Below are 26,913 nucleotides of genomic sequence, written 5' to 3'. Positions count from 1 at the left end.
TTCAGCCAAGTCACTCTGGATTTCCTCAAGCACTCTGTAAAAACTCTAATTTTGTCAAATGACGGAAAATCGAGGGACACACAGCCTGAGAAAGCACATTCAGCTTTAGGGCTTTTTTTTTTTTTTTTAATTTTTTTTTATTTAAATAAGGAGAATTCTTTCATATGGAAAGAGCTAGTACAATCACATATTTGAAAGGAGAAACAATAGGTACTGATCGGAGGGAAAGGGCAAAGGGTGAGTGTGCCACCATGGCCTGCTGAATCCATGATTCCGTTTCCCATCCAAGGCAAAAGCTTCCCAGAAAACGTATAAACAAGCTGCACGTTACACCTTTAGCCATCGTCTGCCCTTTCAAATATCTGGTCTACATGAAAAGACAAAGAGAGGAAAGGCCAAAATAAAAACAAAAGGGACCAAGAACAAAACACAACCCTCTTAAGAACAACAACAAAAAACCCAAACCCTTTTACTACACAAGGCAGGAAGTCCAAAGCTTAGAGTACAGTATCCCCTTTAAACAATGGAAGAAAGTCATCCACACAGAGCCTTAGTAGAAATTTCCACTCTGAGGCTTCCTAACATGCTGAACACAGGGTCCTGGGGACACGGTCCCCCAGCCAGGGTGGGGAAATGGTGAACAGCAAGATCAGATGCGCCTGAACATCACTAGCCAAATATGTGCTGGTGGTCCTGGAGGAGGGCATGGCTAGGGGACAGTGTCAGACCCCAACACTGAGCCACCCTGTCCCAGGTGAGCTCTGTCTTAGGTCCATCTCGTTTTCAAGCAGGATGAGCTGGCTTTCCGGAAGTCTGCGTTTCCCATTCATCACAAACCATGACAAAGCAGAGGCACTCTGCAGTGTCCTCGGTTGTCAAAGGCCATTTCCAACTGACCTTCTAACCCAGGCTTGCTCTGCAAGAAGTGCAAAGGGACATACAGATTTGAGGGGCAACATGCAGCCGCTTGGTGGAGGGAAACAGAACAGCAGGGAGGGGCTTTACCGGTTTGCCACACACTGCCTCGGTGGGCCGTCTCTGAACACGGCCGTGCAACCACGTGCACACCCTCGGCCTCCTTGGCTCTGAGCATCATTCACAAACCTCACCCACCATCCAGAAGGCAGATCCTGAAGACGGGAAGGCGAGGGCGTAGTTGGAGACCCGATGTCGACATTTAACAACAAGATACCCCAATATCCCCAGAAGTGGCTGGATGACCACAGCTTTGAACTCAACCAACCGATTTCTGAGTGTGTAGGTCCATCCTTTGTTTTCCCTCTTGAGGAACCCAGAGCCAGAAGTGTATGAATTCCAAGTTTGAAAACAAAAGTAAGGTGGATTAAAAAGGGGGAAGCAACAGTAAAGAAAACCAGACCAAATACAACTGGCAGAGAAGTTTTCAGTGGGTGAATGCCTCTCGGATACTCGACCCCACACTCTGAGACTTCGCCCCGTTCAGTAGCTGGCACTGGACGGACGCTCCTGCAGGGTCGCCTGTTGCCGAGCAACGGGCTGCACCATCAATGGCCAAGGCCAAGCTGCCAGCATCAGAAGGGAGGCAAAGGTGCGGTGAGAGAGCTCCGACCCCTCCCCTCCCCCCAATCTCGGCAGCAGGAAAGCTAAGTGCTGGTCTTCACCTGTTCCCACCAAAGGCCCCACGGCATCCTGGCAGAGGCCTCTGCGTGGATTTACACTCTGAGGATGAGGGTTTGAAACCAAAATAAGACCCTAAGCCCCATTAACCTTGAGCGCGGTTCTAAAACCACATGAAAGGAAGAGATATTGCACCTTAAACACCTCTGCACTAAAAACTGCATTTCATCAGACCAAGGAAGGGACGGGACGTCGGGCAGGCCTCGGGTCTGCCCTCTGCCCCGAGTCCAATTTAAAATCTGCATCTTAGTGGGAAAGAGACGGCAGCTCGGGCACACGGAGGTGGTGAATGCACTGAACTTCACATGCAATTTCCTGGCCTTTCCTGCACAGAATAATTCAGACATTATATATAAATAGAGCAGTGAAACATTTACTGGTTTTCACCTAGACCTACAACATCAATACATATAAATAAATTCTAGTGTTTTGTTTTTTTTTTTTTTTATTGGGGAGGGGGAGGAGAGAAAATACAAGGGTAGAGAGAAGGGCTGGAGAACAGGTGACCTTGTTTTTATTTTTTCTCAAAACAGGGAGGACTGTCACCCTGACGGCAGGTTTACCTGCAGGGTACGTCTTGAGTGTGTAACAGCATCCACGACTGTTCTTTGAATTTCAAAACGAGAAAGCCTTTTTTTCCTTTTGACATACAACGTGCACCGGAATTAGGTGTGAGGGTGTGGCCGTGTTTCTAAGTGTACAGGTGAGCGAGGGTGGCTCCTGCGGGGGCAGGTGGTGGCAGAGGGGAGCTGTCGGCAGGGCGGCTGGTCACGGGGACAGCAGTCACACACTTGCAGGGGAGAGAAAGAGCAGGTGCGCACACGGGGGCGGTTGAGTGCGGGCAACTCCTCGAGCGAGCGGCCCTTCGAGAATGGACCTCAGAGTAAGCTAAGCTTCAGGCATGAAGGTGACCAGCTGGTAAGCGAGGTCTGAGGGTGGAGGCAGGAGGGGGAGCGCGGCAAGCTGCAGACTAAGCAACAGGGCGGCTTTCGGGAAAGCCGGCCCTCTCCGGGTGGGCCCCGCAGACGCCCGGCACCCTTGCGGGCAGGACGTGCCCCCGCTTCCTTAGAGCAGGGAACGGGGACAGGGAGTCGCGTGCACAGTTCCTGAGGCCCTGCCCTGCCCGGTTCTGCACTGAACATACAGCTCAGAGCCACAGGGTGTTACACGTCTGTGGTGGCACTCAGGGTGGACTCTGCAGGGCACGTCCCCACTCACCGGCTGCTTGTCCTCTGAGCCAGATCCTCCCAGGAGCCGCCAGCGGGCTGGCTGGTTAGATGCTCTGCAGAGCACGTGCATTACTTGACATTTCCCTTCCCCTCTCCCTGGAATGACAAAACCTGGGACGATTTCCTTCTAGTTCTTATTTTAAGAAGAAACAACAAAAAACCAGCATAAAATGGCTCACACAAAGTTTGCCAGAGGCATCGCTGCAGACTTAAGAGGCTGTCGTTTTCCCCCCCGAGGCCGCCCCCAGGCTGCTGAGGAACAAGGGTCAGACCCTCAACCCTCCCTGCCCCGGGACCCTGCCCCAGTCGTCCGCAGAGACGGACACCCACTGCCCAGCTCCGGTGCCTCTGTCCCAACAACCCGGGTCTGCCTTGGGAGCCAAAAAAAAAAAAGAAAGAAAGAAAGAAAGAGAAAAAAGAAAGGGATCCCTCCCAGCAGCCTTGCAAGCCACACGCCTCTGCCGCAGACCCAGTCAGACAACCGTCCGTGCGCCCCTGTCCCCACGAGAAGGGGCCTCACGATCTCCAGGGACGAGCTGGGTGAAAGATGGCAGGACAGGAAGATCCAGACAAGAGACAGGCTCAGCAAGAAAAGAGGAGGGCATGTCACGGAAGGCTTCGAGAAGGGCGTGCGGGTCAGACAGCAGCCCCCAGGTGCTAGAGCCCTAGACGCAGAGGCGCCGCGGGGCCCGCGGCGTGGTCAGCTCGCACCGTCCAGGTCACGCCGGAAAACGCCGGTGACTGTGTATCTCCGTGGTTTACCTCAGGTGCCCCGGGGTCAGCATGTCCACCGGCCGTAGAAGGGTCCAGGACAGAAACTCTGTGTAATTCCTACGCTAAAATCGTCATCAGCTTCACTGGGCTGTCCCTACACTCCAGGGGTCCTCAGGCCAGGGGCGAGAATCCAGCCGTGACACCGACCCGCCTCCCCTGTCTCGCTCGCTGCTCCCAAGCAGGCAGCCGCCCCCGGCACGGCCCGGCACCGATTCACCGACGGAGGAAGCACAGGGGGTGGGGGGCGCCCGCCTGCGTCAGGTGTTAAGGGATCGCAGCGACGGACCAGCGGAGTGGCAGACGCGGTTAAGGGTAGGACCGGAACAGGAGGAGGTGAGGGAGAGGACGGCAAAGTAGAAAAGTTCAGCTACGCAGACATAGCTTGTGTTTTTGTTTTTCTTTTCCTTCCGCCTTTGTAAAAACTTCAGCTGCTTTTTACAACAGAAAGCCTCCAACTACAATGGCCCTGCTGACAAACCACTGTGCCTGGGGCCGGGAAGGCTGGGGACCCAGCGGCGGAGCGGGGTGGGGGGGGGGGGGGCGAGCTCATCTGTACTGCACAAAGGTGGGAGTCACTCCACAGTCACGGTGGAAAGGAGGCGGGGACGACATGGGGTCGGGGTCGTTTGCTTGCTTGCTTGTTTCGTATTAAAGCGAGCAGGTCAACGTCACGTATCCACGGGGGCAAGCCGGTTGGACGATGGAGCTCTCAGGAGTGGAGAAGAGAAGGGAGGTCTCTCAGTCCGGGCCGGGTGGTTGCACGGTGGATCTGGTGAGATGTCAAGGCCGAGCGGGGGCCCTGGCCTCAAGGCGGGGGGCGAGGCGTGGCCAAGCACCTTCAGGCCTTGCTCTCCTCCACTTTGACCGCCCGAGGCTTGATTGCTCCGGTTCTCTTCATCTGGGAGGCGGCCGAGGGGGCCTCCTGAAGTTTCACAGCTCCCAAGCTGGGTTTTTCATCCACTCGTTGTTTGGCCTTTGGACAGATGAATGGGGACAAAGACAGTTACCCTTCCGCAGAAACACCGGTCTGGATACACAGCCCCCACCGCCCCGACTGCTTCTGAGTCACAGAGAAAAGCCACCCTAAGAAGCCCATCCTTTGGTGGAAGGACCGGACTGAGAAGGAACTGGCACGAGTAGGAAGGACACTGGCGTGAGATGCTCTCTCCCCTCCCACGGGTGCTGAGGGCGGTGATTCGGAGAGGCAGGAAGAGGCTGGGTCCTCCGGGAAGCATTCTGCGATGCCCACGGGCCTCTGAAGGAGCAGCACTTCCCAGGCCGACCCGAGAGACCTTTTCAAATCCGTGCCCCCCGTGCCCCAAGGGTAAAAGGCCCCCGACCAGATCCAAGTGCACCCCACGAGTCGGAACTCCCGGATGTTTGCCGAGGGGCACGGGGCCACTAGGTGGACTTGGTCCTCCCCAATCTTGGACCTCCCCCGTCTCCCGCTCCGTGGAGACCTTTCCCCAGGACCCTAGTATGCCCTCGAGATTCCCAGCCAGGGTCCCATTGACCTGCAGCTCTGCGCAGTGGACGGGTCACAGAGCGGCCAGCCTCGACTCTGCCCCCCCTCCCCCCCCCCCCCACCGGGGTGCAAACTCTGGAAGAAAGCTTTAGCAGCTCAGTTCAAGCAATTCAAGGAGCGACCCTCCAGGGAACCAATCAAACTTCCACCTCCACCAGCCAGGAATGCGGTTCTAGTAAAAAACCACGCCTGATGCGTAGGAGCTCTGGAGCCCCATCGCGTTTTAGAGCAGTAGCCGAGAACGGTGCCTGAAGGCAGAGACCCTGAGAAACCCCTTCTGTCACAGAATGGGAAGGCGTCGTTCCGCGTGTAATCCCACCCAGCCAAGACAGAGACGAGACACAGCACTTACTGGAGCCGGCACGCGCACGCACACACGCGCACACACGCACATGCACACACACGCGGCTTCTAGAGCTGACCCACAGACCTAACCGAGTCCCAGCGCCTTCACAGCCCAAATCGCTGTGGAAGGAGAGTCCACCTTCTGGCACCACCTCGTCAGAGGAATCCGCATCCTCCCTTCTCTGCAGGACAAGGAAGGATCCAGACGCCCGTCAAGAGGAGAAATGCCTTCGCCAGGAGGGACTCAGGCTGCCGGCTGCCGGCTCCCGGCGCCACACTCTAAGCGCTTAGGGCACGTCTCTCTTTATAAGAGGAGCACTCAAATGGGTTGGACACAGTCCCTTCTCTTTTGGCGCCTGGAGATGGGCCTAAGCGTCCGGGGCTGGAAGGTCTGGAAAGCCATCTTCTACCTGTTGAACGTAGTGTCCCTGCACAGAGCCCATGTTAACTGCTGATCCAGAGGGCTTCCCACTGGGGCTAGCAGAGCTAGGCCTGAAAAAACCAAAGGCAGGGGGTGAGAACACGCGCGTCGCCAGACAATGGAGTCAAGCCTAGCACACAGCGCGGCCCTGGCTCGGGCGGCACCCTCTCCGACAGAGGAAAGCCAAGACCTCGGACAGCCAGAGTGCAGAGGGTGCCGGGGTGGCTCACGCAGACGCACCCGAGGGCACAGAGGCCGAGGCCCCTGCCGTGGGCAGACACTGACCAGACGGGTGGACGGGCACCGACCGTCTCTCAGGGTTTGGGGGGTTTGGGCCAATGGGATTCTGTGACCCAGACACACGGTCTATGCAGCTGACTTAAGGGCGGTGCGGAGTATTTTCTTAGGTTTTCACTTTTGTATACGATGGGGGTGGGAGGGGCGGAAAGGGAAACCAAGAGCAACAAAAATCTTTCAGGACGTCTTTCTGAATGTGTTCCACTGACTGGACAATCAGTTCTCGTGGACGCTAATTACATGCCACGTGGAGAAAAAGATTCTGTGGTCAAAAGCTTGAGAAGTGCTATGTGCTGAGTTTGTCAGGACCCGCGATGGTGGGGGTACCTAGACCCCTCTCGTGCTGAGGAGCATGACCCCCCAATAAGCACGTCCAAGGACCTGACCGGAGGGCCCTTTTGTGGCAGGACGTGCCTCAGAAGCTCTGCGTCCAGAAAACACGGGAAACGCTGCTCTGTGAAAATATACCAATTTTCCCAACCCCAGTAACATGCCGACCGAACAAAGGCTATCCGTTAATGTTTATGTTTTCTACATAGTCTTTCTCCAAAGAGTTGGCTGCTGCCATTCTTACGCTAAATAGACACGGACGACTCCTGTTATGTGAGTTTCCGTGTTCTGGTTTGTCTCTGTCCTTGGATGCGGCTAAATGCCACCTGTGGCAGCCACGGAGACACAGCATCTGTTCATCTGCGAAGCTTCCTCTAGTCCAAACTATGCTCACTGTTCTGTGTGGCTGTCTGGCTGCACCTTTCCTACAGTTCTGTTGTTTTGACCTTTGTGAAAAATATGGTTGGGGAACAAAACAAACAAAAATAAGTGAAGCCAAGAGAATAAAAGAAGAACAGAAAAGATGATGAAATGGGGAAAAGGTCACAAAAAACGCCTTTCTCTGGAAATGTGGAAGTATGGAATGACCAGACGGACGGGACAGAGGAGAAACGCAGCCTCGACACTCCAGGAGCGACAGGGCAGCGTGGCCACGGCACGAAGACTCGAGATGGCGACCTGATGTGCAACAGCGTTCCCTTCAAGGGGCCCGGGCCGCCCCGGAACCGGGCTGCTAACCTCTCACAGGGCAAGGGTGCTGCGAGCCGTGCGCGTCTGTTCTCCCCACCCCCTGCCCTGCAAGCCCGAGGGCTCTCCAGGCTTCTCCCACATGAGACAAGAGTTGGCTGCACCCACCCGTGGGCCCCACGCCACAGCATGCTGCCTCCCGTCCCCGCACACTTCTCCTCAGGGGCGAGCAGGTCAGCGAACCACTGGTTCTGCCACTTTCTAGTAGAAGGAATTCAGCACAGGGATTCACACAAAGCCACCTCCAGATCCAGCTAAGTAAGGGACCCGGGGCAGCTATTGGAGGCAGAGACCGAGGCCAAGGACGCAAAGAGAAGGTGCCGGTCCGCGCTGTGGGAGGCACGGACGCCCCTGTGAGGCCAGCAGCCACCGGCCTGGCAGGGCCAGAGGCTCGGTGCAGGGGACAGGCAGCCCTGAGGAAAGGGAATTCTCCCCGCCTTCCAGGGCGTGTACCTTCCTGGCCAGTAAATCCTTTGTAAAATCTGGTGAGAAAGCTGTGAGCAGTCGGGATGGGCCTCACACTAGTAAAACATCCGTTGTTCCTTTTCCTACCTTTCCAGAAAGCTCTCCCAAACCAGAGCATTTTATTATGACGATTAAAGGCAAACTGTTCTGACAGTTCCTGATTTCTCCATGGTTAACTAAAACAGGAGTGTGTCCCAGCACTGAAACTTCAAGGTGACACGTGGCCTCCAAGGGGACCCAGCCTCAGGGCCCTTCCGGGGCTCTCCCTGGTCCCCTAGGACTCGCCAGCACCACTGAGTCGCATCTAGACCAAGTACTCGGCGATGCAGCATCCGACTCCCAGGGCATTTCTTTACCTGTAAGTCTGCGGCGATGGCACGGAGCCTCCTGAAGGAACATTCTGTTTACTGTCGGCAAAGTGGAAGCCCTTCATCTCCATCTGAGAGGACTAAAGACACCAAGAAGGAATGAGGGTCACTCGATGGCCCTGGAGACACCTGGCCCTCACTGAACCGCCCGTGCAGAGCCGATGAGGACTTCTGCGGACAGAGGAATTCTCTAAAGAAACGCGTACTCCCCTGCCCCCCAGTCTAGGCTCAGGAGGCGGCTTCTTGAAGTGGGAACTGTACTCTGTGTTTTTGTTTTTTTGAAGTGCAGTGGGGAGACAGGACTGTGCGTCACCACCGGGACGGCCATCAGCAGAGCCCAGGCCAGACACATTTTCTGGGGATCTGGGGGACCGGTCTCTGAAATGGCCCCACAGCGGCTCCACAGGCCGAAGGGCCCAAGCATCAGCATCAGCTACCACACTCCTCCCCTCTGCTCTGGGCCTTGGTTCCCATCGCTAGCTTACACGGGAACCAAGGGGGGCCCGCCATGGGGTTCCCCACGAGCAGGAAACCAGTGGTCTGGTGAGGCCAAGAGCTTGCCCCTCACCTAGACCTCTGGCACTTTCTGCCACAACAGTGGTTCCTGACTAGCTAGTAAGGGTTCTCCCCAGGACGCGACAGGATGAAGTCATCCTTACCTCTCTGCTGGTGTTAAGGACCGAAGGCTGGGACCCAGGTGGAAGGATTCGTCGGGGAGCCCCGACGGAGAGGCTCTGCCCCTGTGGCAGCTGGATGGACTGTGGCAGAATCAGGGGCTGCTGCCCGGAGCCGTACCGAGGCAGAGGCAGCTGGGAGCCAGGCAGCGGCATCGTCAGCTGCTGGATGACAGGGACAGTCAAGAGGAGGCATGGATGTTGGGGAGAAAGCCACAGACTACTGGTCACACCTGCCCCCAAGAGCAAACACAGATTATGCTTCAGGTTCTCGTTTCCAGACAGCTAAAGAGAGGCCTCTGCACAACCATAGGTTCTGGGTTTCTGTTCGAGCACACCCTCTGAGGGAGGGGCAGGTCTGATCGCCAGAACAAGGCAGGGGGTGAAGATAAGCCCAAGGCCACGCACGCGGCTCCTCTCTTGGGCTGCAAGAGCCACGTGCACCCCAGACCTTCTTGCTCGCACCCAGCAAGGGTCCGCTCAGTGCACGTTACGTGCCGGGGAAGCACCAGGACATGGTCAGACCAGGGAGCGGCAAGGACCCAGCATGTGGAATGTGGGCAGCAAACCAAACCCCATGTGTGTGGGGGATGGGGAAGAGGAAGGGAAGGTCAGGAAGGCTTCTTAGGAAGCAACGTCCAAGCGAGCCCCCAGAGACGAAAGCTGTGTGGATGTGTATCTTTGGCCTCTTTTGTGCAGCACAAAAAGGCAAAACTCCTCTGTTGCTTTGCTATTGCTCTAACGGTGATACAAAACAAGACACAACTGGGTTCTGGGGTTCTGGGGTTCAGGGGTTCTGGAACTGAACTGGAGACTCTGGATCCTTCTGAAGGCTGTTATATCAGAAGAAAGTGGGGGCGGTGGGGGTGGTGACAGGGAGGAGAGGGGCCTGGAGACTCGGGACTGGCGCAAGGAAGCCACTTGTCGTCTCTCAGTCACTTTCCTCTTCACCCCCTGCGTTGAGTCCACAGTGGAGGGTCAGAAGGATCTATTGGAATTGCATCACTGAGACGAGCAGCAGCCAGAGCCTCCAGACCCCAGGCTCCTCCCTGCACACGGCAGGGAGCGGGACGAGGAGGAGGACAGCGCTGTATCTCGGGAGACTCGTGTTCCGGGGGCACCCTGGCTGGTGTGTGGAGAACAGACTGTCAGGCCCAAGAGCAGAGGCGGGAGATCAGGGAGAAGCCCCCACGGGAGCCTGGATGGGGAGGAAGGTGGAGGGCGGGGATGAGGCGTGGCTGGATTCGGAATGCTTTCCACAGGTAGGGCCAACAGGACCCCTGCGGAAGGATCAGAGGAGGCGCAAGGGGAAGCGGGGACCTACAGGGGACACGGACACGACAGCCAGGAGGACCGGGAGAACTCAGGTCTTGGACACGGTGCCAGCACGTGTCACGCAGGAGATGCCGCAAGACGCCAGAGCAGAGGCGACGCGTGACCCACAGGCTGGAGAACACAGCTGGGGGCACCAGGAAGACAGTCTGGATGGGACGCAGAGCCACAGGGCTAGACAGGGGTCGGAGAGCAGAGCCCGCGGGACACGGAGAAGCCAAGACCAGGCGGGTAACGAGGAGGGTTTCGCCAGGATGGTGCCCGTGAACTGAGCGAAGGACAGGACTCTGGGGGAACGAGCATCTCTGGGTCAAGTGTGGCCGACGGGGCAGCAGGACGAGAGCAAAGAATAACCACTGGGAACTGATGCGTGTGCTTACACAATTTTGTTGGGTTTTTTTTTTTTTTTTTGAAAGGAGGAACAATAGGGTTGTCTGGGAATAATCCGGAGGACCCTCCTCCCCAGAGGGTGGCCCTGCGAGCAGCTCGTCTGTGTGCTGACGGGACATGTGCTGTAGGAGCGAGCAGGAGGCTGGCTGGAAGGGACGGGGGGTGAGGGGGCCTCTCCCGGGCACGACTAGCCCACCCTGGTGGCAGGAGACCCGACACGAGATCTTGTTTCTCTAGGGACACCGTAAGCAAGATGCAGGCGGGTGGAAGGTGGTGAGGAGGAAGCTGCAAGTCAGGAGCGGGTGCTGGGACGGCGGGGAGGGACTGGGCCTGAGCGCGGCTGCCGGCGTGCAGCCGCAGGTGGTCTGAGCGGGGCTGGTGTTCTCCTGGCACAGACGGTTGTGCAAAGGCGGGACTGGACTCCACCAAGGTGGAAACACTGCAGGGGGGCCCAGAGAAGAGAAGAAGTGAGCAGAGAAGGAAGTGAGCCCATAGGGGGAAGGTGATAAAAAGGTGGCTGGAGCCGGGTGGCTAGAGGGAAAGAGCTAAGAAAGCAGAGGCGGTGACTGGGTAGACCCTTAATCTTGAGATAAAGAAAGAGGTACAGTTTCCAGCAGTGACCAATCCAGACAGGATCATGGGCACAGCAGACCGGTGGCGACAACGGGGCCTGTGCGTACACAGACGGCGCATCATCTACACGGACGTCGAAACCACCAGCAGCTGTAACAGGAGCTGTGTCGCAGAGACTGGACCAGGGGCCAAAGGAGGAGAGGGGTGACCCCCGAAGGTGTCTGATATTGCGGACGGTCACGGGAGAGGACGACATGAAGCCAAATGCTAGATTCAAAATATGGACTCACAGCAACACGGAGGCCAGTGCGATAGTCAACACTATGGGCTCCAGAGCTGGGGTTTCAGGGAGAAGGGAGGGACAGCGGTCTAGAAGCATCGGTGGGAATGCCAGGAGGACGCACACACCTCATCTCCAAGCCCCCCCCAGGATGAGGGCGGGAGAGAAGCCGCGGGAGAAGCAGCACTCTTGGGATAGGCACATGAGGTGGGAGACCTGGCCCCAGTTCTAGCAGCCCGAGGACCAGTCCCAATGGTCGCAAACAGCATGTAAGTCAGAACGCAGCGAGAGGCAGATACGAGGGAGAAAGCCGTGGTGGAAGAAAAAAGCCCAGTGTTTTGGGCGAGAGGGGCTGAATTCCTGACCTGTGGAAGCTGGGAGTCCAACAGCTGCGAGGCACCCAGGCCAGCAGCCTGGCCGAGCTGGCCCTCGTAGACCAGGGCTTGGTTTCCGCTCATGGGCTGGTAGGGGGAGCCGGACTGGGGCTTCACCATCTCCAAGGGCTGCATGCCTGGGAAGGCCGAGTAGGGAGGCTTCAGGGCCGTGCCTCCAGAGAGGATCATGGTGCTGGGCGGTGACAGGCTGGGGTGCATGTACACCTGAGATCTGCAAAAGCCAGACAGATAGTGGGTCGGGTGCAGGACTACACCAGGGGGTCTCAAATGAGGGCACACCCCACCATCCCCCAGAGGGCTTGCTAAAACCCACACTGCTGGCCTCCCCCTCAGAGTTTCTGACTCAGAAGGGCCTGGGACAGAGCCTGAGGATTTGCATTTATGACAAGCTCCTAGATGGTGCTGATGCTGGAGGTCTAGAGACCACAGTCTGAGCATCACTCGATTACACGAGCGAAATCATCCAGGCTGTACAAGGCACAGGAAAACCCAGTGGATGCCAAAAGCACAGGACCTCAGATGTGTGGGAAGAGCCCACCGAGGGTGGTGGGAGATGGGAAGAGGAGGAGGGGCTCAGGAGGGGCAGGATGACAGGGAAAGGAAAAACAAGGCCAACCATCGAATGTTATCAAGCCCACGGCAGCTCCTGCAGCAGGTTAATAATGACCCTGCGGTGCCGAGACCACCACGCCCCCGACCCACCGCCAAGCAGAGAATTGTGGAGCGGAAACAGTCCAGAGGGGCACATCCACGGGCCGCGGGGGCCTGAGCTTCTGGCTGCACCTCACCTGAAGGGCTGTAAGGAGCTGAAGATCTCCTGAGACTGGGAGACGGGGAGCCCGCCCCTCAGTCCAAGCTGGGCCTGAGCCTGCAGAGACGTGTGAAGGGAAATCGGGATCTGCTGGGCAGCGGCAGCCTGTGGTGGGAAGCCAGGCAGGTAACCGCAGTGCCCTCCAGGGTGGGTGTCTGCCCCCCCGCCACACCCCCTGCTCCACGCAGCAGCTCAAACACTGCCCCAAATGCAAACTGGAGCATGGCCTTCCGGTGCTTTCCTTGCTCTTGGGGAAAAGGCAAAACCTGGGTATCAACCCCAAACCATGATTTCCTACATTGGGTTCTATACAACAGCAAGAACGAATTCTGGCTACAGCTGTCCACAGAGGTGCATTTCAGCATGCACCTGTCAACGGGAAACATACACGAAAACTACATTCAGTATGATCCGGTTAGGTGAATATCGATACATCATAAATCTCAACAACGTAATGTTTAAGAACATGTTTCATAAAGAGATCAGGACAGGCCAAGTCCTCTGTCCTCTGTCCCCAAATCTACTTCTGCCCAAGGGCCCCACCATCCAGGCACACAGGTCCATGGGGTGCCAGACCATCAAAGGCCCCGCACCAGGTTCAGGAGGGAGACTTCCAGAACTCTGCCCCTTGCAGCACAGAAAATACGCCCATCCTGCACGAAAACAAACACCTGCACATTTCTAAAACTACCTCTTTCTAACGCATCCATGCCTGGGAGTCTAGGCCTTTCTTCTCTTCATCAGAAGGATACCTGATACCAAAGGATACCAAAGAGAATTCCATTTCAGCTAATTCCCCAGCTAGGACACAGGAAGAACTGACAGAGGGGATCTAGGAGTCTAGAGCGCCAAGCTCCATTCCTCTTCCCTGCCTCTCCTGTGTTCATTCACCAAACATTTCCTGCCTGCTAGGATGGGCTGGGTGCTGGGCGGTCCACGTGAGGGGACACAGAAACAAGACAGTACACAAGTCGAGAAGGGAAGTTAATTCCACCGTGTGCTGCATCCCCATCCCCCACGGGGCCACCTGTCCGGCTGTCATCACCTGCTGGTAACTCTGCTGCTGAGGTATCGTCTGAGGAACCAGCCGAGGCTGACCTGCAAACACGTGGCCGTCCAGGTACAGAGGTGGCAAGTGGCTGCCTGCAAACAGAACCCGAGAGCAGACAGGACAGGGTCAAGCCTCACCCCTCCTGAACGTCCACGCACGCACACTCTCCTGGGGAATCAGTGGGAGGGACGGAGTGTGTGCAGAGCCTGCTCGGTCCCCTGCTGCTGGCCCTGCGCCCCACAGCCCCACACTTGCTCGCCCCCAGGGGAACGCGGGCCCGGGGGGGTGGACAACTGACCTCGCTCACCAGACCCCGGGCCCACTGAACCACACCCTGGGGAGGGGCTCCACTGCAGCTCAGGCAGCCCTGGTCTCAGCCCCTACTCCTGTCTCCCTGCACGGAGTCCACGGTGGAGAGCAGGACGGTCCACTGGAAATGCGTCGAGACCCTGGCAGCTGGGCCCTCAAAACCCCTGCCCTCTCCCTTGGGGGCACCAACACAGCGGTCTACCACTGGTGGGCCACCTGCGAGGGCTTGGCCGACACGAAGCACTTTGCAGGTTGACTCTGTGTCACGAGCTAACAGCCCAGAGAGAGCCAGGTGTATCTCACAGAGGAAGGAAGGGGCCGTGGCCCGGAGGGCTGAGCCACTCGAAGGCGGAGAGGACACGGCCCCTGCATGTGACCCGGCTCTGACTCCAAGCCCTGTCTCTGCTTGCCCCTGGTCTGCTTCCCACACCACAGAAGGGACACGGGGTAGAGGGGAGGGCCAGGGGTCTGTAGCACCTGGGAGGCCAGGACCACCCGGCCCATCAACAAGCCCCTACTTTTGCACACTCAAGTCAGGGTAGGGGGAGGCGCTCAGGGCCGGCACCACTTTTCTCCTGACAGCGAAGGGAGCCTCCCTGAGCTGGTTCAGGTGAGGGAGGAGATACCTGGAAGAGAAGCAGAGGGTGCTACGGAGGCCACGGGCATGGGCGGCATGGAAACTCCGCCGAACGAGCTGTAGCTGACGCCGTTGGAGGCGCCCACAGAGGACGGGGGCTGGATTCCCGAGCCCGCGCCTCCCGGGGAGCTCTGCTCTGGCAAACTGGGTGAATTTTCCCAAGCCTTGCGTGCGGACTCCATCTGGAAAGCAAGGGGAGGGAAGAATTACTTCCAAGAAGGCGGGGGACGGCACAGATCGAGGCCCCGGGATGGGCGGGCGGGCGGGGCTGCGTGCTCCAGCCCTCGGCAAGCTAAGGCGCCCCGCAGCCTTCGCCTAGCGCCGGCCTGGCGTTACCTTCAGGGTGAGGTCGGCGGTGGGGAAGGACATTTGGGAGAGGCCGATGGCCCTCTGGATGTGATGATCACGCCGGAGGATGGGAATACTTTGTGTTAACCCAGCCTGGAAGGGGAAAGGAGACCATGGAACACGACAGGCACAGGGCCGACATGACAGCAGAGCAAAACACACCTTTGGTTTTGCCCGCGGGCGCTCAAGACCCCTACGGTGAACCTGCCGGGAGCAGACACCCAAGCTGATCTGCTCCGGTCGGTGGTCTTCCCCGATTCCCTCAACAGAAGTCTGTGGAGAGCCACCTGCACACCCACAGCCCACGGAGCACTCGGGCAGGGGCGGCCGCGCCAGGCACAACGACGGGCTGCCAGCACAGAGGCGCCGACGCCTGGCGTGGAGACCCCCAGGTCCCGTCTCCGCCCCCCACCAGAAACTGAACGAGGTCCCTGGTAACGTTTCTTCACACATGTGGCCAACAGACCCTCCCATGTGTGCCCAGTGCCCCTCAGCGTATCAGAGGGATTCTGAGTAAACACGTTGGTTTATCCCAGCACTACCAAACATACGTAACCACAGAACGTCAAATAACCGGGACCTGAGAAGTTCGGTTTTCCCGTGGTAAGGTCACAAAACCGGGGCACAGGACATTTACACAACATGCCCGAGGACACGTAACCAGCTAGAGAACGCGTTGTGCCGCGCACCCAGGCCTGACCCCAAAGCTGGTGTTGGCCCCCTCCTCTGGCTTCAGAGCCCCCCAGAAGCCTTGCTCCTTTCTCTCCAGGGCCTGCCAGCACAAGAAACAGGGGGAAACACACACTCACGTTACTGGCCAAGGCATCCTGAAGTTTGACGACCGGATTCCCTGCGGGCCCAGAGGCAGAGCCAGGTGGCAAGCTGAAATCCGAGTCCTGAAGAGAAGGAAGAGCTCACTGAAATCATCTGCCCGCTTTTCAGAAGAGGCACACATTAATTCGATCCAGTCTCCAAGACTCAAGAAATCTAGTGGGCAGCGTCCACCAGATAGCACCCAAAAAAGGACGCCACCCCGTGACCCTCCCTCCGTGCTCCCTGCCTGTGCCCACTGGCCAATCCCGAAAGAGACAGTGAAGATCACTGGTCTGCCCAGCCTGAGAACCTGGCTGGTGTCAGAATAATCTAGAAGGCAGCTCAGTGGCACCTGCCTCATCCTGCAGGCTGACACACTCCCCCAGAGACCTGCTCAGCTTCTGTCCCCCGGCTCTTTCTAGGTGACGGCCCCGTCTCAGCACCTCCCCTCCCGCTCCAAGTTCAAAACCACGGGGGACTTGTGAGGGGGGTTGGCGGGTGGGAAAGAAACACATCCAAGCCTCACTTTTGGATTGACTCCAAATTCAATGGGCGGCACCGGCAGCACAGAGTCCACGTGAATCTCCACCCCGTTAACGGGCGGGACGACGGCTCCCTGCAGCCGCTCGGCCCCCTCTGAGCCCTTCCTGTTTTTCAGAGAGCGCTCATTGCCAATGGGTCCCGGTCTGTGCTCCTTGCTCTGTCCTGAGCCTTGATCCGAGTCCTTGATAGAAAACCAGAGATGCTGAGAAACACGGGCTGGAAGGACCCCAGTCCCCAGCTTCTGAGCACCAGGAAGAGGGGAGAAGACCAGGGACGGCAGTCCCCGGCCCCGGCCCAGGCCTCCGTGGAGGGACTTCCAGCTGACCTTTGGCTCGGGCTGCTTCTGGGCCTGCTCCTTGTGGCCGTCAGCCTTGGGCTCCAGGCCAGGCCCGTTCATGTCCTCCGGCTTCAGAGTGCCATACGGGGAGCTGCGCTGGGAGGATGTTGCAGACGACTCCCGAGACTCGGCGCTCAGGTCAACGCCGCTATCCCCCTGGCTGCTCTTAAAACCCTGCTGTGCGAGGCACAAAACGGGTGAGAACCCTGACCCCCAAACTCCAACACGGGACTGCCCAGGAAGTGGGACCAAGTGCGTGGCTGAGACACACCCCCGTAAGCCTGTCCTCTTTAGCCCCGTCCTGACTCGGGCCCTGACCCGCCAACAGTACCCAGCAACTGAAGACGCGATCAAAAAAACCACGATATGCAATGGGCGCCAGGGATGGGGCCGCCAAGGTCATTCCCTTGTGGCCAGGTCAGACAGGGCCTGACTGCCACCACGGGCCCGGTCGCCCACCCTCCCCAGAAGTCAGGAACAAAGACCAGCGCCAAGCCAGGGCCGGTGGAATCAGGCTCTGGGCCGGGCTCATCGGCTCGGCGAGGAAGAGCTGGGCTGGGCAAGGGTGCACGAGGCCCAGGACGAGCCGGCCGTGGGGGCGGCGGGCTCGCGCGCTGCCCGCGGGCGGCTCAGTGGTCACTCACCTCGGCGGAGCCAGGCTCGGCGCTGTTGAAGGCAGTTGCGGCTTTAGTCCAGGAGTCGCTGGCCGGGGCCTGGACGGGGAGGGCTGCCCGAGGGCGCAAGACAGAGAGTCAGGGCCGCGCAGGGGAACCGCCTGGCTGGCGCAGCCCCTCCCAGCTCTCCTGCCCCATGCAGGGCACTGGAGCTGCTCTGGTAGCTTCACCCGACTTCCCAACATCCTCACACTCCAAGAAGCGTGCTTCCCTTTACTTCATCCGCTACTTGCTCTGGAAGGCACGCCAGCAACTTCTCGTTCACGTCCGTGAGAAAGCTGTACCGCTACTCCGTGTACTGACGTGGTCTTAATCTTAAGCCGACTGTTCACTTCTACGAGCCTGGCAGCTTCACAGAGTCTCTCGAGGATCTAGGCTGGCACTACTCAACCTCTGTTAGCTCGAGGACCACTCCAGGACTCCCACCAGAGCCGCAGAGCCTGCGTATGTACGCAAACCCGACGTGCTATTTTCAGAGCCAGGGACCCTCTGAAGCCGTGCGCGCGCCCCCGGGCTGAGCGGCCGGTGAGGCGGGTCCTGGCGGTAAAGGCCCGAGGGCAGGGGCTGGCGTCCAGCCTGCTCCGAGCGACAACCTGGGAGGTTATCTGAGGACATTCGGAGTGTGATACCCTGCTCACGCGTGCTACCGAATCAACTCACAGCCATATTTTATGAAGAGAAGATCATACTTTGAATCAGACTTGAACGTCGTCCAGTGTTATTTGTAACGTGTTGGAACCTAGGTTTTAGCCCGGAACGTGACAGGCCAGGAGGGAAGATTCAAAGAATCAACACCTAGGACCCAGAATTTTGAGTGTCTGTCATGTGGCTCTGGGGTCACGTCACTGCACTCCAGGGTCCTCGGCTACTTTGTTTAACACACCGGAAATGGATAATTTCTCTAGGCTCCCCTGTGAAGCATCATGCTTTTCTTCACCTGTGTACTCTCCAGGGCTCTGCCTCAAGCAGGCATTAATGAAGAATCTGCTCGATTAACATGGTTTTGTATCTCAGGAACACCTGGGTGGCTCGGTCGGTTCGGGCGTCCGACTTCGGCGCAGGTCATGATCTCACAGCTCGTGAGTTCAAGCCCCACGTCCGGCTCACGCTGTCAACGCAGAGCCTGCTTCTGGTCCTCTGTCCCCCTCTCTGCCCCCCTCTGACTCGTGCCCTCCCTCAAAAACAAACGCTAAAAAAAAAAAAATTGCTTTTGTATTTTAAAACGAAGAGTTACCAAAAAAAAAAAAGGGCATTGGGTTTGAATTTTTTTTTTTTTTTTTTTTTTTTTTAAGTTCAGGAAAATAAATTTTCCAAAAAGTGAGGTCTCCTCACTTTGGTCTCAAGCCTGTCTGGCTCAGGAGAGCATGAGGAGGAGCGGCCAGGAGCGCCCGGCGTCAGGGCCGGCACGCGGCACAGACAGGAAAGCTTCGGACCCGCTCCTGCTCCCTGGCGGTCACCTGGTGCTCCTCCACAAGCTGAGTTTCTTGGGTGCCTGACAGGGGCAAAGGAGTCGAGCCAACTCCCCCCGTGACCAGAGCCGGGCAGGGACGGGGCCTCCCTTGTCCAGATCAGTGGACGCAAGGAATGGTGTGCTCTTGCCCCAAATCGCAGGCGGGGGAGTTTCCAGCTGTTCAGGGGCTGCCGGTGGTGCCAAGACGGTATCTGACACCGTGGCTCCGGAGAGGAGGCAGGAGACAGGCAAACCCCACAGGCATGCACAGCCCCAAAGCAGGACGCTCCCACAGAAGAGACCCCCTGCCCTGGGGACAGCCGTGGACCAAGCAGCTGAGCCCAAGCACCCAACTCTTACCCTGGCCGCTGCTCTCCCAGATCTCCGTGCCCAGGCTGCTGCCAGGCACGGTCACATCACCCTGCTCCAGGCACAAGTTGTTCTGCTTTTTAGCAAACCGAGGAGGAATACGGGAGGAAAGACCTCGACCCTTGACAGGCACCTAAGGAGAAAAGAGGTGACGCTGTCCGGCCCAGACGTGAGGCGTGAAGCACGAGTTCTCCCCGCCAGAACCACACCACGGGAAACTGCCCCAGGGGTGCAGGAACGCTGGCATCTCAAGGCCTCGGCCACGGGTGAATGGCAAGGCCAACCACACCATCCCCGGGAAGGGCGACAGGCCGGTGCACGCAGGCTGCAGAGGCCAAGGGTGCAGGGTCCATGCCTGACTGCAGTTCAAATACAGGGTCCCCGGCCCTCGAGACGCCCTGGGTGACGAATCTCATCCCACACAGGCTGGAGTGGTGGGAGGAGGGGGGTCTGGGGGGCCTGAGGGAGGTCTGCGCCCTGCTGTCACCTGGGATGAGTCACCTTCTCCAAGCACTGGGCTAACATCACCTACTCCCACACGACAACAGGGTTGGTGGATGTCGGGGGCACAAGCACGCTGCTGTGCCCGCCTTCCCCTCTTCTAGCTTGGGCCTGATTCAGAACTCTCTCTCCTCGCTCTGGGTTTCTCTGTGCCGGCCTGCCCTCCACCCCACACCCCCTACCTGCACGGCCTGCTCCTTCTTCCTCCTCTCTTCTTCCAGCAGACGGCGCTGCTTCTTGGTCAGGACCTCAATGAAGCCTTCGCCCGCCATGGGGCCCACCTCACTCTCCTCCCCAGGGCTGGATCCGCAGTTTTCAATGATGGAATCTGAACCCAGATTTCACAAGAAGGGACAGTGTCTCCATTCATCGGAAGAAAGAATAACCCAACCCTACCGGTTTCTCATATCTAAGGACAGCTCAGCTCCGAAGGTCGGGCGGCACCAGGCCTGATGCCTCCAAGGAGCAGACTGTACATGGAGTCTATGGAAATCCTGAAAGGGTCCCTTCTCCCCCCCGCCCAGACCTCCTCGGCACATGGTCGTCTCACACCGCAGACGCCAGTAACACTACAGTTTAAGAAAAGACGCTGGTGACCAAAGTCTCTGCTCTGGTACCAGCCAGCCGCGTGACCCTGGACACACCACACAACCTCGCTAGGCCTCGGGGTCCCCCTCTGTAAAACTGGGGCACCGGGGCTGCTACGGGGGGTGGCAAGGCTGTGAGCAGCAGGAGGGCAGGAACCATATCCGTTCGGCTCACCAGCGTCGCCCCGGAACTTGGCCCACCACCTGCCCAGAGGCCACGATGTCCAGAGAACAGATGGGCAAACCCAGCGACCCTCGAAAGCCACCGTGGCCCTCGGTTTTGAGGGGCCTGAAGATGTGAGGGGACAGACTCACTTCCATAGTTCAGGTCAAACTGTTTCATGGTCTCTCCCTGTTCGCCCCGCCCTCTGAGCAACCAGCTTGGCCGCCTCCTCCGCCGTCTCACAGGAGGCCTCGGGGATGTCAGAGGCACCGTGGGCCACCCGCTCCAGCACGTAGTGGCTGCTCCCACTGCTGCAACCGAGACCCGCGGGCAAGGCCTCATCTGGGGACCTAGGAAGAAGGAGGAACCGTGTTAGCTCGGAAGCGGCCAGAGGCTGGGGAAGGACAGAAAGGGACGATCAGCATGTGCACACGGCACGCACGTGGACACAGGGCCCCGACCTACAGCGCGCCCCCTCTGCGCAGTCGAAGCTGCTCCCCGGCGGCAGCCCTCCTACGGCCACACTGCTGCGGTGGCTCTGCCGGCTCACGGGGACAACTGCTCTTCTCTGACCCCTTCCAGGGCTCAGTGCCTCGGTTCTTTCCCACTGCGTGCCAAACTCAGCAGGGCTGCAGACAGGAGAGAACGAAGGGGACCGCCCAGAGCAGGGCCACAGCCCTTACCGCTCCTGACACGGGAGACTGACCAGGGAGTCAAGGAGCCGGGCCAGGCCGCACAACAAGGCTCTCAGCAGAAGTCAGAAGCAAAGCCCCATGTCAGCAGCTGGGGCCTGGAAAGCTAGGCCAGCCCAACACCTGGAAAGCTCAGCATTCCCCTAGGGCTCCTTCTTTGGGGCTGAGTGGATTCCAATCCAGGTTTCTGGCCCCCAGGTTTCTGGCCCTGGATTCTCAGGAGACTGGGAGGTAGGAAGTGGCCTTCCTCAGGCGGAGGCATGGATCAGAAAAACAGGCTGCACGAGTGAGTCTCTGCACCGGCTCTCCCCTCTCCCGGATTCCAGGCAGCCTGCAGGCAATGAGCCACACAAACCTGAGCCACCTGGAAGCCTCCAGATCCCCTGAGAGACGCTCACAGGGCCTCAGGCAGCTCACCTGCTTTTGCCACTGCCTGGCTCTTCCCACCAGGAGGTGGTCAATCCCTGAAACGGAGCCGCATCTCCTCACCGCCAAGAGGCAGAGCCACTTGGGAAGAGCTGTCCCTACAGGACCAGGAGGCTAGATGGCCCAGCAGGACGCGGGGGGGAGAGCAGTCCAGGGGCAGAGGAATCTGGGGGACCGGCACCGTGCACAGGAAGCGTCCCCCTCGGCGGGGCGGCAAAGGGTACTTATGGAGGCTGAGCTCTCCTGACGGGTGCCGGGGCAGCCACCGCTCGAGGACCAACGGGCTGGGGCTCTGGGTTTCGGTTTTCAAGCCACAACAACAACAACGACAACAACATGCCACGAGAGAGGCAGACAAGCAGTGTGAGAGCGAGTGATGGAGACGCCCACACACAACGGCCCGGGTGGGCAGCGGCCCTCCTGGAGGACGACAGAGGGACGGAGTCGGGGCGCCGGACACACGGCAGGGCATGCATGCATGGGTGCTGCTTACAACGACAGGCTTGGTAACAGAACAGCAACAGAGAAGAGCCTGGGGTTCGGTCTGCGTTTTACCTTTTGGCTTTCAAAGGCGTCCCATTCTGTTGGCTGTCATAACGGGGAGAGGCGTCACCACCACCTGGCCTAATGGACTTGTCCCCAAACCCCCCCGGCTCCAGCTTTCGGCTCTGCCTGTCGGCCAGGGGCCTCTGGCTGGAGAAGCTCCTCTTGGCCAGCTCCTTCTTCTCACCCGCCGCGGCCCCGGGCAGGCTGCCGTCCGCCTGCGGGTCGGGCTCGGCCCCCGGGCCCTCGCGCCGCTCCCGCCGCTCGCTGAAGTCACTGCTCTCGGAAGCCGTCTCCCACTCCTCGTTGGCGTGATCGGACGAGTTCTGGTACGAGAGCTCGGGGGACCCGCTCTTGTCCCCGGGGCAGAGCTTGGGCCGGCCCGGCCACGGCCCCGCCAAGAGGTGCGGCTCCTCCTCCGGCCCCCACAGGCCCAGGGACTCCCGCTCCTGCCGGAGGCGCCGGAAGCGAGGGGGCTTGTCCTGACGCGGGGGGCGCCTTCTCCGGAAGGGCCGGTTCTCGGCGCCTTCCGAGTCGGCTGCGTGGTCATCGGGGAAGAAGGGCCTCTTGTCCTCCAGGCGGCCGTCCTCGAAGGCCCTGGCGCCAAGCGAGTCAGAATGTCTGTAGGCGTCAGGGACACAGTCTCTGTCTGCGGGTCGCCGGGACCCGCACGTGTCTGGGGAGCTGTACTCCTGCCAGGAGGCTCCCGGGCCCTTGCTCTGCCAGTGGGCGGCCTCTTTGGACACAAAGGTTCTCCGGCCGTAGCCGCAGCTGCTCAGCCGGGGAGGGAGCGCCCGGCCGAAGGCGCGAGGGCCTCGGCTCTTGGCCTCCGGGCCGCCGTGGTCCTCGGAGCATGCCTTGGTGGAACGCCAGGAGTCCCTGAAGTCGCCCCTCCTCAGGGTGCTGCCCTCCCGCTCCAGGAGCGAGCCCTCACTCCCGTTCTCCGAGCCTCGCTGCCGCCGCCGCTTGGGAAGCTCTTCGTACTCAGAGCCCTCGCTGTGCGTCTCGCTGGCGATGCGCCGTCGCGGCTTGGCCCTGGGGAAGTCCTCCGGCTGGCCAAAGTCCCGCAGCCCCCGGCCGCGGCCACTCCTCTGGCCGCCGCCGTAGACGCCCCGCGCCCCGAGCACCCCCCCCACCGCAGAGGCCTGGGCCACCGCCCGCCGGCCGCCCTCGGAAGGTGAACTCTCGGAAGCCACGGCCGCGGCCCCGGGCCTGCCCTCGGCCCCCGAAAGCTTGCTCCTCGTCGATAAAGATCCAATTGTTCCTCTTTGTCGCGGGCGTGTCACTGGACTCCCGGGGGGGTCTGCCCTCCCAGGCCCTGGACGGCTTCTCGTCCTCGTCACACCTGCTGGCCTCGCGGCCCACACTAGCACGGGCAGGGCCCTGGTCCTCCAAGGGGGAGGGGGAGGAGTTGGCCAGCGCGGGGTCGTTCTCTTCATCCTCGTCCTTCTCCGCCTTGCGAGCCGGCCCCTTCTCCTTGGCCACGCGGGCGCTCTCCTCCCCCAGCTCCTGCTTAATCTTCTCCAGTTCCTTCTCCTTGTCCTCCACCTTGAGGGCTTTCAGGACGGGCTTCTTGATGGGTCCCGACCTCCGCGTCCTGCTGGTCTGCTCCTGGTGCTGGCTGCCGGGGCCCCGGGGCTCGGCAGTCCACTCGGGCTCCAGGGACGGCTGTTTGTTGGGGCTCCCGTCCTTCTCCCAGGAGGAGACGTTAAAGGGTGGCTCCTCCCGGGGTGTCCCCTTCTCGATGCCGCTGGCCGTGTCCGTGGACTCTGGCGGGTGGCTAACGTCCCAACTGCTATACTCTGGCTTTTTCTCCGCTGGGGCAAAGTCGGGCTCCAGTGGGGAACACCTGAGGTCTGGGCTGTGACCCCCAGGAGCACCCGCTTCCTGAACATTTTCTTGGGGTGGAAACAAAAGCTCCTGGCCTATTCTTTGAGAAGAGACACAGCTGTCAAAGTCTGCTGGGGCCTTCTTGTCAAAAGCACTCAAGAACTCCTCCCCTCTCTCCTCAAGGAGATCGCGCTGGGCACCTACACCCCCTGACCTTCCGTGGGGGGCAGAGTAAGAGCTTTCATTCCTGAAAAGGAACCAGAAAAATCAGTCAATGTGATTGGAGCTTGGTTCCTGGTTTCCATGCTGAACACAGAGCTTAGTTTTAAAAAGAAAAAAAAAAATCTTTTTTAAAAAGAAAATGAAAAAGAAAAAAAACACAAGCACCAACATTTGCTCTAGCTTTAAACACGTCTCAGAGCTGCTGGGCCATGGATTGGTCGGCGGCCCCTGGAGTCCAGAGTGAAGAATGCGGGGGCTGCTGGTGGACTCAGCGTGCCACCTGGAGGCGTAGCAGCTGGGGATCCTCTGGTTCAAGCGACAAGCTGGAGCCTGGGAGTCCACGGAGAGTCTGGGGCCCTGGGCCAGCAGGGCCAGCTTGCTCCACTTGGACAGGAAGGAGCCACGACCCGGGCACGTGGCCCCGCCAGACCCCACCCCTCGCCCTGACCCAAGGTTCAGCAGATCTGCCTCTGACCCAGGACCTCTCCTCGGCCGTCAGCCCCGCCGGCAGGTGAGCGCCTCTCACACAAAGGCGTTCCAGCAAACCTCCTCGTACTCCCCGTCCACGGAAGACACTGCCTGTGGGGACAGCGCCCCCTCCCGGAGCCCCGCACGAGCAGGATTTGGACATCCTGCCTTCACTCGCAGGCCAGGAGGGCGGAGTTCCAGCTCACCTGACATGCACGTCCACGGCCAAAGCGTCGTTTGATTTCGGCTGCGGAAGCGAGTAGCCTTTGCTCTGCAACGCCATGTAGCCCTCTGGGCTCCACACGGGGGCCGGATCGAGGGCGGCCACTTTCCTTTCTTGCAGCGGGGGCACGCAGTTCTGGTCCTCAGAGCGACAGCCAGTCCCCCCGAGGGAGTCTTGGGGCATCATGGGTTTCATCAGTCCTGAAGGAGGCACAGGCAAAGAATCACCCTGCATCAGCCAGCGCAGAGAGCCGCACTCCGACCTCGGGGGCAACCCAAGGCCCGAGGGAGACCGTAGTTACCAGTTACCCTATCAGGCGGACACAGCACCCCACCTGCTCGCCATCGCCGAGCCCTCCGTGTTCTCTCAACACGGAACCTCTGAAGGCGCACGAGCACGCGACGGGAGGGGTCTACGGATCCATTCTAAGACCTGTGAAGTCCAACCTGAGCTCCAGGTTCAGGACCCCATGCTGAAGAGTGCCTCAAACTGGCAAATGGAAACTGGAAATATCTAACTAGAGAGCCCATCATGTCAGCAAAAGGCTAGAGAGGTCAACCCGTCGGCCACGAGGGTCTGTGTGTGAGCAGGGACGCTGAGGTCTCCTGCCCAGGTGCGAGGAAGACCAGCCGTGTGGCCAAGAGGCACACGGACCAAGAGCTGCCGTCTGCAGGCTTCAAACCCCGAGCAGCAAGCCTTAGGAAGGGATTCTGGTGTCAGCTTTGTTTTTTTTTTTAATGTTTACTTATATTTCAGAGAAAGAGAGAGACGAAGAAAGAGAGTGCACAAGCAAGGGAGGGGTACAGAGAGGGGGAGACACAGAATCCGAAGCAGGCTCCAGGCTCTGAGCAGTCAGCACAGAGCCCGACACGGGGCTTGAACTCGCTAACTGTGAGATCGTGACCTCAGCCGAAGTCGGACGCTTAACCGACTGAGCCACCCAGGTGCCCCCATCGGTTCCTTTATTTATTTATTTTTAAAAAGATTTTATTTTTAAGTAATCTCTACACCCAACATGGGGCTCAAACCCACAACCCTTAGACCATTTAGAGTCGGATGCTCTCCTGAACAAGCCAGCCAGGTGCCCCAGTTCCTTTTATCTCTAGCCCTAGGACTGACTGCCACACTCCACGTTTTTATACGGTGAATGGGGGTGCACAGATGACAATAAACTGTTTAACGGGCCTGAGGTGATTAAGACACAGAGGACACCTCGGTCCCTCCAGACATAAGCTAGCAGGGGAAAGTGTGCCACCACCCCCCTCCCCGCCACCGTGGCCTATCTGTCCACGTCCATCAACCTGGGGAGAGTGAGGAGGGAGGTGGTGCAGAAATGAAACGTCTCATCAGGCCTAAGTCTGTGGACAGAAAAAGATCTGATTTTTCAGATACTTTCTTCACAGAGCTTATTAGCATACACACATTTTGTGTGGCTTTTACACAGAGATAATCTGGCCAGAAAACAGCTCTGCGTTAGGCCGGTGCGTTAAAGCTTTCTTTTAGCTCTAGAGCGCCCTCTTCAAATGCCACTGATACGTGACTCCAACATAAAGTTAGTGTGAGTCAGCCGGTGGGGACCCTCTCTGGAACCCTGAAATTATACACCACTCATTAAGTACTCATTATGAGGCACACTGGCTTCTTTTCACAGCTCTTATTACCTGGAAAACCCTGCTACCACAAACGCGCGGGGCAGAATAGGTCATCACACATATCACTTGCAGAGCTGTGTTCCCAAGCAATTGGGAAATCTCCAGGGAGTTGAAACCACAGCCACCGGCCAGCGCCACAAGCCGGTGCTTCCTGGAGGGGAGCAGGGGAATACACCTGTCAGTCCTAGTAACCATGGGCTTGGACTCTGACCCCCGGCAGCACAGGGGATGGAGCTTTCTGCACAAGGAGAAGCTGCTCAAGACAGAGGCCCTCAATTCAAAGGCAGATTTAAAAATCTATGCTCTTTTGGGGCACCCGGGTGGCTCAGTCGATTGAGTGCCTGACTCATGATTTTGGCTCAGGACATGATCTCACAGTTCGTGAGTTCAAGCCCCACATCAGGCTCTGCACTGGCAGTGTGGAGCCTGCTTGAGATTCTTTCTCTCTCCCCGCCCCTTCCCT

The 26,913-nt window shown here is 58.8% G+C and overlaps 1 protein-coding gene and 1 non-coding gene across 2 annotated transcripts in view; both read right to left on the bottom strand.

Annotated features, from left to right (window-relative positions):
• Window positions 1-2,083: 2,083 nt before the first annotated feature.
• The window catches only part of PRRC2B (proline rich coiled-coil 2B), an 87,411-nt gene continuing 62,581 nt past the window's right edge, over window positions 2,084-26,913 (bottom strand). The window contains 20 exon segments of the mRNA XM_053908444.1: window positions 2,084-4,632; window positions 5,940-6,021; window positions 8,146-8,237; window positions 8,817-8,993; window positions 11,772-12,012; window positions 12,590-12,717; window positions 13,658-13,755; window positions 14,599-14,791; window positions 14,946-15,050; window positions 15,767-15,853; window positions 16,297-16,494; window positions 16,639-16,827; window positions 17,295-17,377; window positions 19,135-19,276; window positions 19,827-19,972; window positions 20,547-20,592; window positions 20,594-20,744; window positions 22,068-23,188; window positions 23,190-24,132; window positions 24,782-24,998. Of these exon segments, the coding sequence (XP_053764419.1) occupies window positions 4,498-4,632; window positions 5,940-6,021; window positions 8,146-8,237; window positions 8,817-8,993; window positions 11,772-12,012; window positions 12,590-12,717; window positions 13,658-13,755; window positions 14,599-14,791; window positions 14,946-15,050; window positions 15,767-15,853; window positions 16,297-16,494; window positions 16,639-16,827; window positions 17,295-17,377; window positions 19,135-19,276; window positions 19,827-19,972; window positions 20,547-20,592; window positions 20,594-20,744; window positions 22,068-23,188; window positions 23,190-24,132; window positions 24,782-24,998 (4,574 nt within the window). The 3' untranslated portion in view covers window positions 2,084-4,497.
• Window positions 9,759-9,842, bottom strand: LOC128778729 (small nucleolar RNA SNORD62). Its single transcript, XR_008424455.1, has one exon. It is a non-coding gene; the product is annotated as a small nucleolar RNA SNORD62 (small nucleolar RNA).

This window comes from Panthera pardus, unplaced genomic scaffold (genome assembly GCF_024362965.1).
Source record: "Panthera pardus isolate Hobbes unplaced genomic scaffold, ASM2436296v1 HiC_scaffold_20, whole genome shotgun sequence".
NCBI classification, from domain to species: Eukaryota; Metazoa; Chordata; class Mammalia; order Carnivora; family Felidae; genus Panthera; species Panthera pardus.
Note: the sequence above shows the minus strand (reverse complement) of the source record. Positions and strands in the feature narration are given on the sequence as shown.